Genomic DNA, 14,459 nt, shown 5'->3' with positions numbered 1-14,459 from the left:
CAGGGCTGCAATGCCAAAGACACTTTATTTCAAGCTGGAAAACACCAAGAACAGGATGAACATATGGAGACTGTGCCCGTCTCCCACTAAGCTGAAGCTAACCAGTGCTAGCTGCATGCACAAAGCCCATCACTGAGAGGGATCCAGCTTGGATATCCATGGATCAGGTAGTGCACTGAAGCTGTATAGAAAATGAATCCTCTTCCCCAAATGTGTCTGGCACAGAAAGACCACACCAGCCTTCTCGGGCTGCAAAGCCTCTTGGCACTCTGTTAACTTGGCCAACTCAGATGCCCATTACCTTTAACACAGATGGCACAATCTCTGATGGGTGCTTTACGTTTGTCTGCAAAACCAGGCACTCTTTAAGATGCTCTGAGCTCCTTAGAATGACCATTCGTTGTTTGTTTTTTTTAAAAAAAGGCGAATGCCTGCTTATCAGGAACACATTTCCTGTACGCAATGAGGACGGAGCCAGGCAGAATGAACAGTATCCCTTATTTTAACCCCTGGGGTAACTTATTACAGTGTCATTTTACTCGGCGTGCTCTTTTAATACTGATAATGCCAATAGCTTGAGCAAATAAACTGGAAGTTTCCTACGGTTCATTCTTTGGGAAAAGGTCATTCACCCCGTGCTGTAAATGGACCCACTAAAGAGGTGTGTTTTTTCAGGGACCGGAGCAAACCTCACCTGTTGGACTAGCCTTCACACATGACTCAGGAGCAGAATGAATCACAGCCCGTAGCACTCCGAGAGGAGGAGGACGGGCAACCTTGTCACCGTAGGAAGGCGCTGACGGGTGCTCAGGGCAGACGTCTTCAGACGGCAGGGCTTACAGAAGAAATGTAGCTGCCTCTCTTCTGGGAACTGCGTGTTTCTGGTGAGTTAGCTGAGATTAACTGACATTCCTGGTGCGCTAGCTGGTGGGTTAATTTATAGCTATTGTTAATGTATTCATTTCTTTTGGTTAGGAAACTCAGATCCTCAAAATTTTAAGTAAAGGCTGCATGACATATTTAAGAAGAGAATGAATGGGAAGGGAGAAGCAGGCTGGGATAACTCCTGCATATAAACAGCCTGGAAAATATCTAATATAACTTAGATTTGCTTTTTAACTTTTGGCTTTACAAACATTGAAAAGCACTACAGTCTGCCTTCTTGTTTCAATATTTTAAATACTAAACACTTTTAGTGTGTTCTTTAAGCGAACTCAGTCCTCAGTGTGCCTTTATATATACAAACCCATCCATTTGTGTCTCCATGGTGTGACACTGTATGTCCTGTATGAATCCCAAAGACAGGGCATCCCACTTGCATAGTGTATTTGGAATAACTGTCACATTCTAACACAGTCGGTTAAGATAACCATCAGAGAGACAGTCTGGAGGGCAAGAGGACACAAATTTACAAAGAGTGGGACACCATAAGCATACTGTGTAATGAGGACTGAGTAGGAGGACCAGCAGGACATTGTCATCCTACCAGAGGCTGTGCTTGATCATCTTTTCAGATTTTTTTTTTCCATCTTAATAGTAAGAAGCAGTCACTTGCCATTTTTCTGTATTTTCTTGAAGTATCGTAGGATGCCACCAAATTCCACAGGTCCTGGTTTTGAACCAGAGGATTTGGGATGGCAGTGGTGAGTGACTCTTTGTTTATGACATACACGCAGCATACAGCTGTGGCTTTCATGTGAACATCCCATTTGAAAAATGAAAAAAAATAAAATAAAAAATGACATTGTTCAGGCATAAATATAAACTCAAAATAGCACAGGCAAAATGTTTCCTTGAGAGCTACCAGCCTGTTTGTTCCTTCCACCTCCTTCCAAACATGCCTAAAACGCATGAACTTTCTCTTCTTTGACTTCCCCATGCTGTACCCAAGCTGGGAAGCACCCTCTGTCTTCACAGGGCTGAGGGACCAAATCCCATAGCTTAGAGATGTCTAAGGCCTGGATTTACGGGTTTGCCCCATCCAACAGAGGCCAGAGAGACTGCAGGGGAACAGTGGATAGGGCATCCCCCGGGCTCTCTTACCTTGTGTGCTGGAGCAGTGCTCACCCAAGCTGGGATATGGGAAGCAGAGCAGAGCAGCTCTTCAGGGAAGGCAGGAGGAGATGACTTTAAAAGATCCAAACTCCCCAGAGTGTGCCCAGCCTTGTTGTGGGGCTCACTGTTACTTGGTCCCTGCTGGAGAACCTGGGTCAGCCACACGTGGAGGACCGGAGCGAGCTCTCCGCTGGGGTAGGCACACCGACCTGGGAGCACTTTGTTTTGTAGCTTTGGTGAGTGAAACTTCCAAAGTAGTTCGGTCAGTTCAACGTGGCTGTCAAAGATCCTTACAAAAACAGGATTCCTTTAAAGGCTTTCACCTATATTTCCTGTTAATACGAGATGAATATCCATTCTGCCACTGTATTCTTCCCGAGAGGCTGCTTTTAGCAGTCTTCTCCTGTGTCCCTGCTGTGCATGACAGCGGCAGTGCAGATACTGGGAGGTAGCCTGCAGGTTATGAAACACCTCAGGAGAAAATGAGCAACCTGCATGTCAAATGTTCTTGCTCGAGCAAATGATTAGACAGAAGTCTTGCACAGCAAGACTTAACACATTCAAGTGGCACTTCTTATTAGGGTGTAGCAGACTTGTAAGTTGGTTTCATTGGCAACAGCACTTTATTTCCTCCTTTCTGTGGAGTGATCCATGTGAATAGCTAAAGCTTACCTGGACTGCAAGGTAATTGGCATACCTAACTGCGGGGAGCAGCTCTATTCGTGTTCTCTGAAATATGGAATCAAAGGGGACGCGTGAGATATTTCAGAGCCCTGTCCTAAAAGCATCGCTAACAGGCAGCTTTCTGGCAGGAGGGAGCAAGCCTGCATGCCTGGTTGGCTATAAAACGTGAACTTTGAATTGTGAAGACATTGAGAATGGGGGGGTGGAAATAGTAGCAATCATTAGGTCTATAACCGATAGGACAAACGCTTGCCTGAGGAGTCAGCAGGAGTGTTATTGACACGCCTGGCGCCGTGGAACATGCTCGTGAGCGATTTCCAGGGAGCAGTTTTAGACAGTGCCGGGCCATGCTACGAGTGCGAATGAAAGTTGTGAGTATCAGGCAGTCAGAAAAGTCTTGGTCTTCATATAATAATTAATCGCCTGTGGGGCCAGCGTGTCGTTCACCTACGAGCGGGTGACAGTTCAGGTGAGGCCAGCGAGCAGTGACAGCAGCTCTGCTCTCTCGTGGCTGAGCAGTGGGCTGGGTAGGTCCAACCTTACGGTCTCGAGGTAACTTGCAGTAGACAATTTTCCTTGTCCCTGACCCCATTCCTTCCCTTGGCAGTCATTAGTCCTCCAGGCAACATCCACGTCAGTGCTAGCCTCTGCTGTGAGCCTGTGCTCAAGCCTCTTCCACCCACAAGTTGCTCAGCTCGGGGACCACCAGCTGGGTGGCCACATATTGGGGTTCAGGTGTCAAAACGCCTACGCTCAAGCTGTTCTTTTAGGGGTGATGTGGACATAACTGCCCGAGCTCACTTGGCCTTGCCTGCGTCGTGCACTGGGAGGGCAGTGCAGACACAGCCAGGCTGGGGGGACAGGGCCAGGGGGACTGGAAAGCCCTCTGCTCTGATCAGGTCCTTCCAAAGGAGGCTGAGGAATTGAGTTGGACAAGCAGCTATAAAACCTGGACTGATGCCATTGACAAATGAGGGACTAAAGGTCAAGGAGGAGCTTTCTGCTTCCCTGAGGGATGGGAGATACCTTTGCCTCAACGGCAAGCTGGCTATTCCTCCTCTTGGAGCTGAGCCCTCTGCTTCCTCGTCTCCACACCCTTATTCTGCCATCCCTGGGCTGTCAGCAGATCACCACTGCCCACAAAATAGGTATTCTCTGGGATCATGGCAGAGGAGTGAGGAAGAAGCCAGGTTATTTGGGGAGGGGCTGGCTCTAGCAGCCAAGCTCCCACCTGTACAGGGTCACCCAGGCGAGGGGTCCCACCCCAGGCCTTGTGCCAGACCCACCCTGTGCCAGACCCAAGTGGCTCCCAGAACCACTGGCTGTGTCTACACGCCATCCTGGCAGCTCAAACTTGTGTCTGCAGAAGAAAAGAGATGGCACAGCTGCACAGGTACATCAGGTCCCCTCTCTGAATACAAAGCTGGAGCAGGGAGGGGTATCAGCATGAGCACAGGGTTGTTTAGAAGATCATCACTTCTATCTGTACTTTTGTCTCATCTTCTGTAGACACCAGAAAAGAAACATGCTGGCCTGCTTTCTCCACTCCTGCTGCATGATAATTTCAGGGCTCCCACTGATAAAACCCATGGCACTGCACAGTGGGAGCTACCAGAAGGTACTGTGAGGTTATCCCTCACCTCTCACCTCTCTCTTTCCTAGGCATCCGCACACTGAACGAACACTGGTGAAGTCGTGATCCATCCGAGCTGCACATACAAATATGAAGATACTCTGGCTAATCCCATTTTTCCTGCTGCAAGGTAAAGGCTTAGAGGACAGCAGTGTGGGTGAAGGAAGCTACACATGCCAAGGCTGAGCCTCGTCACAGATTCTTACCCACTCTGGGTTCAGCAGAGGCTGCAACACAACGTTGCGTTCAGGGCAGGCTCACAGGAGCTGGAGGCACACAAGTGAGAGTTTCCAGCGCTGTTACATGACCTTATGAATGCCTCACTGGCTGAGGACAAACACCTCTTTGAGTGTGCACGTGTACAGGTAGCATTATGGCAAAGGCATGCATACATGGACCTCAACTGTCTGTAAATAGGGTATTTTCCTCTCCAAGACATAGACCTCTTCTCCATATACACTGGCAGCAGCCTGACTCAACCAAGGGGAAAGTTGCACCCTAAGCCTTTGCTCACAGCAGTTGCAACCTCTTTGACGCCAGGGAAGACACCTGATTGTCACGGAGGTGACACACTCATGTTGTGACATGGTGGCCACACTCATGTTCTGGTTTCTTTGCAGACACGGAAGCTTTTCTGATGAAGAATGCTAAAATCAAGCTGTGTTTACAAGCCAGCACAACGAATGAGAGTTTGCTGCTGGAGGACTGCAACCCAGCATCACATTTCCAGGACTGGTCTTGGCAGGGTGATTCCTTGATGAATCACGGCACGCAGAGCTGCCTCTCTGTGGTGGAGGCCAGCAGAGTGCAGACAAGCCCCTGTGACAGCACAGCTTACACGGGCTGGGACTGCTCGAATTCATTGCTCTCTCCTCTGGGCAGCAGCCAGGGCTACCTGGTGGCGAGCAGGAAAGGAGTTGGTCTTGATAACGTGAGAGGTCTCAAGGCTCAGTGGTGGCAAGGTGTCACGGAGGGGAATGTCTGCGAGGAGAAAGCAGGTAAGTGCTGCCCACCGGGTCCCGGTGGTGCACCTGCACTGCTAGGGAACGTGGGAGGGCACAGTCAACATCCTGGGGTCTTTCCAGCCCTGGGAAAGCCCACTGTAATGCAGAAACACCACAGCCAGAGACACCCTCTGCTTTCTGAGTACTGGAAATGAGGCTGTGCACTCAGAGCTTGGTTCTGCCTGCTTGGAGAAATGTAGTGGGCAGCACTGGGGGCCGTTTCTCAACTGAAGTATTGCCATGAAAGACCACTGTATCTCTGTGTTCTTTTCCTCCACAGCCAAGGCAGTGCAAGACAGCTACTTCCATGCAGCCCTTACCAGCACGCAGGTGTACGACCACACAGCATACAACTTTACCCTCATGGGGGGTATGGATCCAGAAAAGCTGAAGGATCTGCTGTGGTTCTTCCGCACAGAAGACCGTAAGTCCCGCTGATGTTCCTGGGCTGAGTCCAAATAGAAATACACAGTCCTTGGCTGTGAACCCTTCTGCCTAGTGGAGGTGCCTGAGGGAATTATCTAAGGAGGTTATTTACCCCGGGTATATAAACCCTCAGCCTCACCTCCCAAAGAAGCAGGCCATGTGTGAAGTCAGGCATGGCGCTTTGCTGTGGTAGGGTCTTCTCCCAGAGAGGGCTTCAGCCTCTCTCCAGGCATGTTCTGCCAAAAGAGCAAAGGTCTGAGATCACCAGTGATTTTGGCAGGGTGGAGGGAGCGGATCAATATGAGTGGGTCAGCGCCCTGAGGATCAACTTCAAAGCCACGAAACCCAAGGACAGAACATCAGCTGCCATCTGCACTGCACATCCCATATTCTGGGGCAAAATCCACCTTCCTGAGCGTGGCAGTGGTGAGAAAGGCTGCAGAGAGGAGGGGCCTTTCCAGCAGTGCTCGTGGTGGGGTGCTGCACCTCTCGACCTTGCTCCCACCCTCGGGCACAGCCTCTCACAGCTTTCAGGCAAGCTGGAAAAGCCACGTGAGGCAGATGGAAAACGCCTGGCTGGGCTCTGCAGACCCCTGCTCTGTGCATGCTAACGCTGACTCTCCGTGCTTCCCCCAGCATCAACGTGGAATTACTCCATCCTTGCGCTTTCCTTCGTGGTCACGATTCTGGGTCTTCTCCTCCTGGGCATTAACATTACACGAAACAGGTGAGTGAGGAAAATTTGGGGTGTGGTGGTGCACTCAGGACAGGGCAGGAACAAACACTGAGGGATGGAGAGAAGAGCAAAGACAAACTTCCTTTGATCCCTGCTTCACTGTAAAACCTTCCCTGCCTTCCTGCACTTCTTGTATGTCACTCAGATCAAGCACCTTCACTTCTCTGTGCCCTGGATCCTCACCAGTAAAACGTCTGCAAAAGCACTGGCCAGCCCAAGAGAGGTTTTGGGAGGAAAATGCCACTGAATGTGTGTACGTGAGGTGCCCTCCCATGAGTACAGGGGCACACAGGGACTCGAGCAGGACTCCCCAGCCATCTCTGATCCCACAGTGCTTCCCTGGGCCGTCCTGCTGCACAGCAGCCCTGCAGCTGAGGAGTAACTCGCTGCCTTCTAGAGCGAGAAAACACACAGGCAGAGCTTTCATCCTGAAATAAGACTAAAAGAGATGTTGCAAGTCTGCCCTGCCATGCTCTCGTATTAATGACGGCTTGCTGGGTGTTACTGCCTTGCTTTAAGCAGCGTGGTGTGCTGTGTTCTCCAAGAGTAAACACTGGGGCTGTGTGTACTCAAACACTTCAGACCACTTACATGACACAGCGTGGCTGGCAGCGTTTCCCGCAAGCAGCTAACGCATTCCCGGGGCCAAGCACGCAAAGAGACGGATGTAACATCACCTCGGGCAGGCACGTGCCCCAAACGTGGGCCGAGCTCGCTGCTTCTCTCCTTATCTCCTTTTTATGCCTTCCCTGCAGGAAAAGGAAGATCCACATGTACAAAGAAGCAGTGCAAGCTGCCCAGCAAGCTGAGCTGGAAGCCAAGCAGGCCCTGATACCGGTGCAGGAGTACAGCCCGGGCAGCCCGCAGATGCGGGAGCCGGCGCTGCAGGAGGAGAGGGCGGGAGAGGTGCTGGTTCAGTGGAAGGACGGGACCATCACCACCCTGTACAAGGAGAGCTCACAGGATGCCATGTAATGGCGGCTGGAGTCAAACCACTTAGTCTCAAAGGAACGCATCAAAATGTCTCGATTCACACTGATTGAAGATGGGGAAGTTTAGCAATGCAGTTTAGCCTGGGGGGAGAAAAAGAAAAAGGAAACAGAAGTGGCTCTGGACTCTCAAAGCCGTGCCTCCCCCGTTTCAGCTCTGTCTGGGTGCTCTTTACCCGCTGCTCTCAGGTGCCTCCAGGCTTCCCTCCCGCGAGCGTCGCCCCCTCGCCCAGATGCTGCCCGCTGGGCTGGGAGCCGAGGCGCGAGGGGCTGGGGGCTCTCGCCATGGTCAGCTGGGGAAGGCACCCTCAGGAAAACACTGACACTGAAGCAGAGGAGCATTTGCTCTTTTCAGAAGTCATCTTTATTAAAATATTTTCCAAAGTTGATCGAAATCCCCTATCGAATCTCTCTCTATATATCACTAAGGTCATATATATATATGTACAAATGTACATGTGGGTGTTTCACTCTGCAGATCCGTGCAACTCCAGGGAGAAGCAGGACATTTGTCCTGATACAGCAGATGAGCTCAAACACACAGCCCTTGGCTTGGGCACAGGTAGAGCCTGGTCACAGCACACGGTGCTCTGTGTTAGGATTGTCTTCACACCCTTCGCAGGGCACACACAGAGGCCATGAAATAATTTAAGACATTTGGGAAGTACATCACATCAGTCTTTTAAACAGAAGCTTTTAGGAATGTGTCCTGGTCAGTGAAGCATCTCTCCTTGCAAAGCCTTTGAAAAGGAACCCTGTCGTATAAAAGTTGGTTAAAAAAAAAAAGAAGCTATTTTGGTATGACTTATTTCAATGCATGGGAATCAATTTTAGGACACCTGAGACCTTTGGTCGGCTGTAACATTATCCGCCACTTTCTCATTCAGATTAAAAAAGAAATTCCTCTTACTTATTGCTCGGCGAGGGGACCTGTCAGGTGAACGACACGGGCTCCTCTATGTCTGGGGATTCATTCACCCTTCCTGGGCTCCCCATCTCTGCCTGATGGACTCCATCCAGCGCGTGGCCACATCCATCTGCAGATGCCCAGGCCCGCTGGCTGCCCCTGGGGACAGCCCTCGCCCTCCCAGCGATGCTTCTCGGCCCCGGGAGGTGCCCAGATCCGCAGCTGCATCGCCCAGGCAGGGCTGTGCACGTGTCTCCGGGACAAGGTCCCCACTCCTGATGCTCCCAGCCCCTCGCAGAGCCGGGGGACGGGGATCTCTCGCTGCTCCCTTGTGCAGGGACGCGCCTTAAAATATCTTGAAGCCTTTCAGCAAGGTGAGCGTGGGCGCTTTCCTCTTGCTCTGAGCCCGCGAGGACTTGACGGTGACCAGCTTGGCCTGGGCCACCGAGGGGATCTCCTTGTAGTTGACGGTGGAGAGGGTGTTGAGGGTGCAGCTGGCCAGCCCTTGCCGGGTGGCCAAGGTGGCCGGGGTGGCCACGTGCAGGCAGGGCCGCTCCTCGGCGATGAAGAGGGGCCGGAGGGGCACGCTGCGCTCCGCCTCGCGCCGCACCTCCCGCACCGCCTCGTGGAAGACGTGCTGCACCGCCGCGAAGTCCTGGCACGCCGACACCTCGTAGAAAAGGCACCCGAACTTGCTGGCCAGGGACATCCCTTCGGCTTTGGTCACCTGCCTGCGGAGGGGACGGGGAATGATGGGCGCAGCCTCGCTCGGGGCGCTCGTCCTGGTGGTGTGATGGTGCGGGAAGGGGACAGGGGTCTGTGTCTCGGGGCAAGCAGGGGACAAAAAGGTGTGCCAAGCGAGGTTGCAGGGGGCTGGGGGTGATGGCAGGGCCAGCACATCCCCACAGAAAGGGAAAAAGCAGGTCCCGAGAGCAGGACCTTCTGGGGATGGCTGAATCAGTATGTTTGAGTCGAGGACCAGAGGGACACAAGTTCAGCTTGTCCCACAGCAGCACAAACAGACAGCAAGGATTTGGAGATCCTCACCCTCCCGGCGTGCTGACGCTGCCTTATGACACAGCTGAAAAAACATCCCACCAAAAACAGGGGTGGGCTCCAAGCAAGCGCATCCCCCCGTGGGCGGCAGGGCCGCCAGCAGAGCCCGCCCCGGATACGCACGAGGATGCGACAAATGCCAACACGGGTGGAAATAACCACTAAAAAAAACCCAAACCCTCAAATCTGAGCTTTTCACCCAAGTCACAGGGATCCGCGAGCAATTCCCCAGCGGGAAAAGAGGGGCTTGCGGGTACCTGTACTGCTCCATGTCCAGCTTGTTGCCCAGCAGGAGCACGGGGCTCTCGTGCTGGCAGCCCCGCGCGTGCCGGGCGAGGACGTCGAGGTAGCGGCGGCAGCCCTCGAAGCTCTCCCTGTCGTCGATGCTGTAGACCACGAGGAAGGCGTTGGCCCAGCGCAGGTAGCGCTCGCAGTTCCCGGGGCCGTCCTGGGGGCGAGAGGAGCGGGTGAGCACCGGCCCCGTGTTGGCACGAGGAGAGCTGCCCGGCCCCTCACCTGGTCGGCGGTGTCCATCACCTTCAGCAGCACGGGCTGCTGGTCCACCAGCTCCTCTGAGGTGTAGGTGTCCTCTGCAAGGGAAGGGTGGCCATGAGGATGGGATGGACGTTCCCCAGTACCTAGCAAAGCCCTGGCTTGGTGGGATGCAGTGGAAAAAGCTCCTGGTGAGGAGCGTCCTCTCGCCTTGCTCCTTCCTACACGGGCGTTATTTGGGGTGGCCGGAGGTGGGCGCAGCAGCGATGCCGCTCAGCAAGCCTGGTAGGGGGCAGCTTTTTCCTACTGCGTGCAAAATGCAGGGTGGGATTTTATTTTGTTTATTTTTTTTTTCTCTTTAGGATCAAAACAGCTCAGCACCTTGTGCCCCCAGTTCGCTGGAAATTGGGTCCCCCTCCAGCCTCACCCCAGCAGCATCCTCACCCCTCCGAACCACAGCGGCCAAACCCTCCCTAACGCCCTCAGGTCCCTCCAGGGTTCACCTCCATGAAATCCCCCCAAAATCTGTGGTGGGCTGATCACTCCCTGTCCCCTCTGTGTGCTCCTATGGGGACGGGAGGGAGCCCGGCACGGCCATCGTGGCTGCGCCCTGGCTCAGCCCTTATCTAAACGCTGTGACCCAGCAAGATAAAGCCTGCTGGGGGCTTGCCACGGAGCTGGCTTCTGATAAATCAGGCAAAAGCAGCAGCTCCTTTCTTTAGGAAAGGGTGCAGGGCTTTAGAAACAAGGGGGCTCCTGTGTGGTGCCCCAGCTGGAAGCTGCCCTCTCCCAGCTGGGTCTTAGGGGATGCGTTTCGGGAAGGTTTTGCCATGGGAAGACGGCAGAACCGCCACGAAACCACAAACAAGATCTGAATAAAGGATTTTTCCTTCTTTCCTAAGAGTTATTAGGGGCTGGAGCTGGTTCCTGGACGGGGTCCATATCTCCCTAATGTCCCTGATAAATCATTTACAGTTCTTCACTGCGCACTGGAGTCAGGCCTAGGAAAATAGTTATTAATTACTCAAACGGAGCGGAAAAAAATGCCCAGACCCGCTCGCTGCACAGCGCAGCCCCCGGGGACGCTGGCTCCTCCACACTCCCAGCGGGTCCCCTTCTCCTGCAAAACACCCCAAAAAAGCGAGCAGGAGGCACGGGTACCCCCAGAACCCTCCCAAAATGGGGTTTTGCCTCTGGCACAGAGATGCGAGCAGGCGATGTTCCCTGGGGGATGTGCCTACGGGGCGAGCACTGCTTTCACCGCTGTTTTTACAGGCTGGTTTGGGTCAAATCCAGCCCTTCTTTTGCTTTTCATGTCTTTTTTTTTTTTTTTTTTTCCTTAAATGCCATATTTGCGGGAAACATGGGAAGGGTGCTCTGCCGGAGCACATCGGGGACATGTGGGGAAAAAACAGGGGGGAGAGAGAACCCCGGAGATAGCACTTACCCAAGTTGGGATCATACTCGCTGATGAACCTCTTGGTCAGAAACTTCACCGTGAGGGCTGCAGGAGGGGAAGGGGTGGGTGAGGACAGCGCGGTCACCCCTCGAAGCAGCGCCCCGTGACCCCCCCGTGGTGTCCCCAACCTGTCACCCCCCCCCCCTTCCCAACCGCCTTCAAGCTCTTCCCGGCCAAAATGCACCTCTTCTCCCCAAATCCTGCCCGCCTTTTCCAGGAGAGCCTTGTGGATAATAAATAATAAAGCCATTCTGGGTCATTTTGGGGAGGTTTTCACACCACTAGTGGGGCATGGGGAGGGTTTCTGGGCACCAATGCTTGAGAACCCACGCAGTCTTCCCCAGCAGAACCCGCTTAGCCCCCGCCTGCTGGCCCCGATCTGCACAAGCAGAGATGCTGCAGCTACCCTAAACGTCCACAAATAACCCTAAGAAAAACCCACAGGCATCGCATGCAAAGCAAAGAAACCCAGCCACGGCCGTGGGCCTGACTCAGAAGGCCCTGACCCACTCTGGGAAGATTGCAGAGAAACTTTTTCCTCTCCCAAACATGAAAAAAAATAAAATAAAAAATTCTCAGGGCTGGTGCACAACATCGGGGCAGGGATGCTGCAACGGTGCAGGAGCCGGGAGAGCAGGGTGCTGGGAGCTGAAGCTGGGCGGGCACCCAAGGGTGCCAAAAAGCCAAGGGCAGCGTTGGGCAGCCCGGGGGGCGCGTTGGTGCCCGCTCTCACCTGACTTGCCGGCCCCTCGGCACCCCAGGATGGCCACGTTGCACTCGGCGAGGGGGCTCTGGGGCGGCCGCTCGGCTCCAGCCCGGGGCTTGCCGAACATCGAGGACATCCTGGGTCCTGCGGGAGAGAGCAGGGGGGACGTGGGGACCCTCACCCACCTCCCCGCCGGGCAGCACGGACGCGGCCGCTCTCGCCACCCGGCGAAGGGATGCGCTCGCCTCCAGCCGCAGCCCTGGGGCCAAAGCGAAGACGGGGACCCCCTTTTCCACCCTCTGCCCGTGGAGAAAGAGAGGAAGGCAGCCTCCCACCTGTGACTCCGAGGCCGGAGCTCGCCGGGTGCGTGGAGGCCACGGCGGGGCTGGGGGAGCAGCGGCCCCTGCGCCACCCGCGCTCCCAATGAATGAGGCAGGCGGAGGCGAGCGCTGCTCCCACCGCTCGGGCCCCAGCCAAACTCCTTGTAAGGCAAGCTGCCGCGCCGGGGCCGGGCTGGACACGCGTCCCCAGCCGCCCCAAGGACTGTCCCCTTGGTGCAACGCCCCGGGGGGGGCAGCCCTGCAGACCCCCGGCAGCAGCCGGCTGCCCGCTGGTGCCCAGCGGCGCTTTGCGGGGGGACCATCACCGGCATCGCCTCCATGGGGACCCCCCAGCTCGGCACCCGGTGGCCACCCTTACATGTCCCCTTCCCCAGCACCTCGCTGGGACCCCACAAACACAAAGCAGAGCCCAGCTCCCCCCTGAGCCCTGCAGCACCCAGGCTGAGGCCGGCACACTCATTGCACCTCCGTGCGGGCAGACGCAGCGCACGGGAGCGCGGTGCCAGCGTGGCCGCCGTCCTTCCCGGCTCTTTTCCCCGCTCCTTCAGTGCGAGATGCATTCGGGCACAGGCACCGCCTGCTGCTGGCAGGCTCAGCGGGGGAAAAAAATCCCCTTTTTCCACCCAAAAAACGCGATCCCAAGGGGAGTACTCACCGCCGCTGTTGACCGCGCCGAGCCATCAGCCCAACGGGCTCCAAAGGCGAGGAGCAGGAGGAGGAGGAGGAGGAGGAGGGAGCTGAAGTCAGCGTTGTCATGGCGATCGCAGCCATTCGGGATGGGGCTCAGCGCCCAGCACCGCCCGGGCAGGATGTGGCCCCCCAGGGGGTTGTGCAGGGGCCGGGTGCTGGGGTCGCCCGGGGGGGCGCGGGGCTGCTGCGGCCGTGCGGGGCTCTGCGCCGCTGGGATGATTGCCCGGTAGCGCACAGAGGATATTTTTAAACCCTCCCAAAATAGTTTGTGACCGTGGAAGTCCCTGCTAGCCTTGCTGCTGTCCCGGGGGGGGACGGACGGATGGACGGACAGGGTCAATCCCCCGTGGGAAGCAGAGCCCCTCCAGGGACCGATTCTGGTGGGATGGCAACAACCCCCCTGCCCCAAATCGCCTTTGGACAGAGGTGGAGTGTGCTTCAAGGCATCAGAGCCACGTTATTTTATTTTTTTTTAAGCCATTCAAGATCTTCTTGTGCTGGCTGCCATAAAGCAGCCTGCTGTCAGGGTGCTGCGGAGCTTTGTCTTCTGCCTGTGTGGGGGCTTTTGGGGGAACCCAGTTGGACCATGGTGCTGCCACCCCCTAGCACCCCACTGCTCCTGTGCTGGGACACCCGAGCCAGATGGGATAAGGAGGGAGGGACAAAATGCCTTGGGGCAGGGCATGCTGCTCGCCTCAAATTATGGCTCTGAAGTAATCAGGGGCTGCAGGTGGTGACCAGGACGAGCCGTGGTGCCTGCCCTCTTCTGCACCCCGCAAGGGATGCGTAACGGGATTTCTAACCAGAAAAAGCTGTGAACAGCACACAGATGAGCAACATGCCACAAATGACACTTTTCTTCATGGTTTTTTCTTTATGTGAGTCACAGGTGGCTTTGTCTCTGCTGGCAGCCCCTCCAGGCTCTGCTGCAGCCGGGTGCTGTGGGGCGAGCCCCGTGGAGCTCTCATTTTTGGGCAATTTTACACTTCATTTTTATTGCCACGGGGTCTCCGTGCAAGCACACGGTTTCATTGCTCGTGTGCCGGGGATGAATTTTGCCCCTGTTGCTCAAGTGCCTGGGGGAGCTCTGGGGCCGGTTTGCAAAGGGAAGCGCCCCGTAAACATCTCTCCCTGCCCTTGGCCACGCAGAGCCCCTTTCCCACGGCTGGGCTGGAAGGCACCGAGGTTTGCTGACGTCCCTTACCCCCCTGCGGCCATAAAACCGACGTTTGCGAGGGAAAAAATAGTACAGCGCCCTGCTCTTCCCAGCAGCGCGGCCCA

At 55.1% G+C, this 14,459-nt stretch overlaps 2 protein-coding genes across 4 annotated transcripts; one reads left to right on the top strand and one right to left on the bottom strand.

Moving 5' to 3' along the window:
• Positions 1-465: 465 nt before the first annotated feature.
• On the top strand, positions 466-7,918 carry SLC51B (solute carrier family 51 subunit beta). 2 transcript variants are annotated; one of them, XM_040570171.1, is made up of 6 exons: positions 466-884; positions 4,402-4,502; positions 4,993-5,370; positions 5,657-5,800; positions 6,439-6,529; positions 7,294-7,918. In XM_040570171.1, exons 2-6 carry the CDS (start codon positions 4,463-4,465, stop codon positions 7,511-7,513), a joined length of 873 nt encoding a protein of 290 aa, XP_040426105.1. In that variant the 5' UTR covers positions 466-884; positions 4,402-4,462; the 3' UTR covers positions 7,514-7,918. The 2 variants fall into 2 exon arrangements, with proteins under 2 accessions (XP_040426105.1, XP_040426106.1); XM_040570172.1 differs by lacking the exon at positions 466-884 and adding an exon at positions 2,480-3,110.
• A 402-nt stretch (positions 7,919-8,320) lies between these two features.
• Positions 8,321-13,285, bottom strand: RASL12 (RAS like family 12). Of its 2 annotated transcripts, none has more exons than XM_040570173.1 (6): positions 13,144-13,285; positions 12,175-12,291; positions 11,430-11,486; positions 10,007-10,080; positions 9,748-9,938; positions 8,321-9,165 (listed from the first exon to the last, which is right to left on the bottom strand). In XM_040570173.1, exons 2-6 carry the CDS (start codon positions 12,281-12,283, stop codon positions 8,781-8,783), a joined length of 816 nt encoding a protein of 271 aa, XP_040426107.1. In that variant the 5' UTR covers positions 12,284-12,291; positions 13,144-13,285; the 3' UTR covers positions 8,321-8,780. The 2 variants fall into 2 exon arrangements, with proteins under 2 accessions (XP_040426107.1, XP_040426108.1); XM_040570174.1 differs by lacking the exon at positions 13,144-13,285 and adding an exon at positions 12,483-12,618.
• Between the last annotated feature and the right edge of the window lie 1,174 nt (positions 13,286-14,459).

This window comes from Cygnus olor, chromosome 11 (assembly GCF_009769625.2).
Source record: "Cygnus olor isolate bCygOlo1 chromosome 11, bCygOlo1.pri.v2, whole genome shotgun sequence".
Classification (NCBI taxonomy): Eukaryota; Metazoa; Chordata; class Aves; order Anseriformes; family Anatidae; genus Cygnus; species Cygnus olor.
This window is presented reverse-complemented; position numbering and strand designations above follow the sequence as displayed.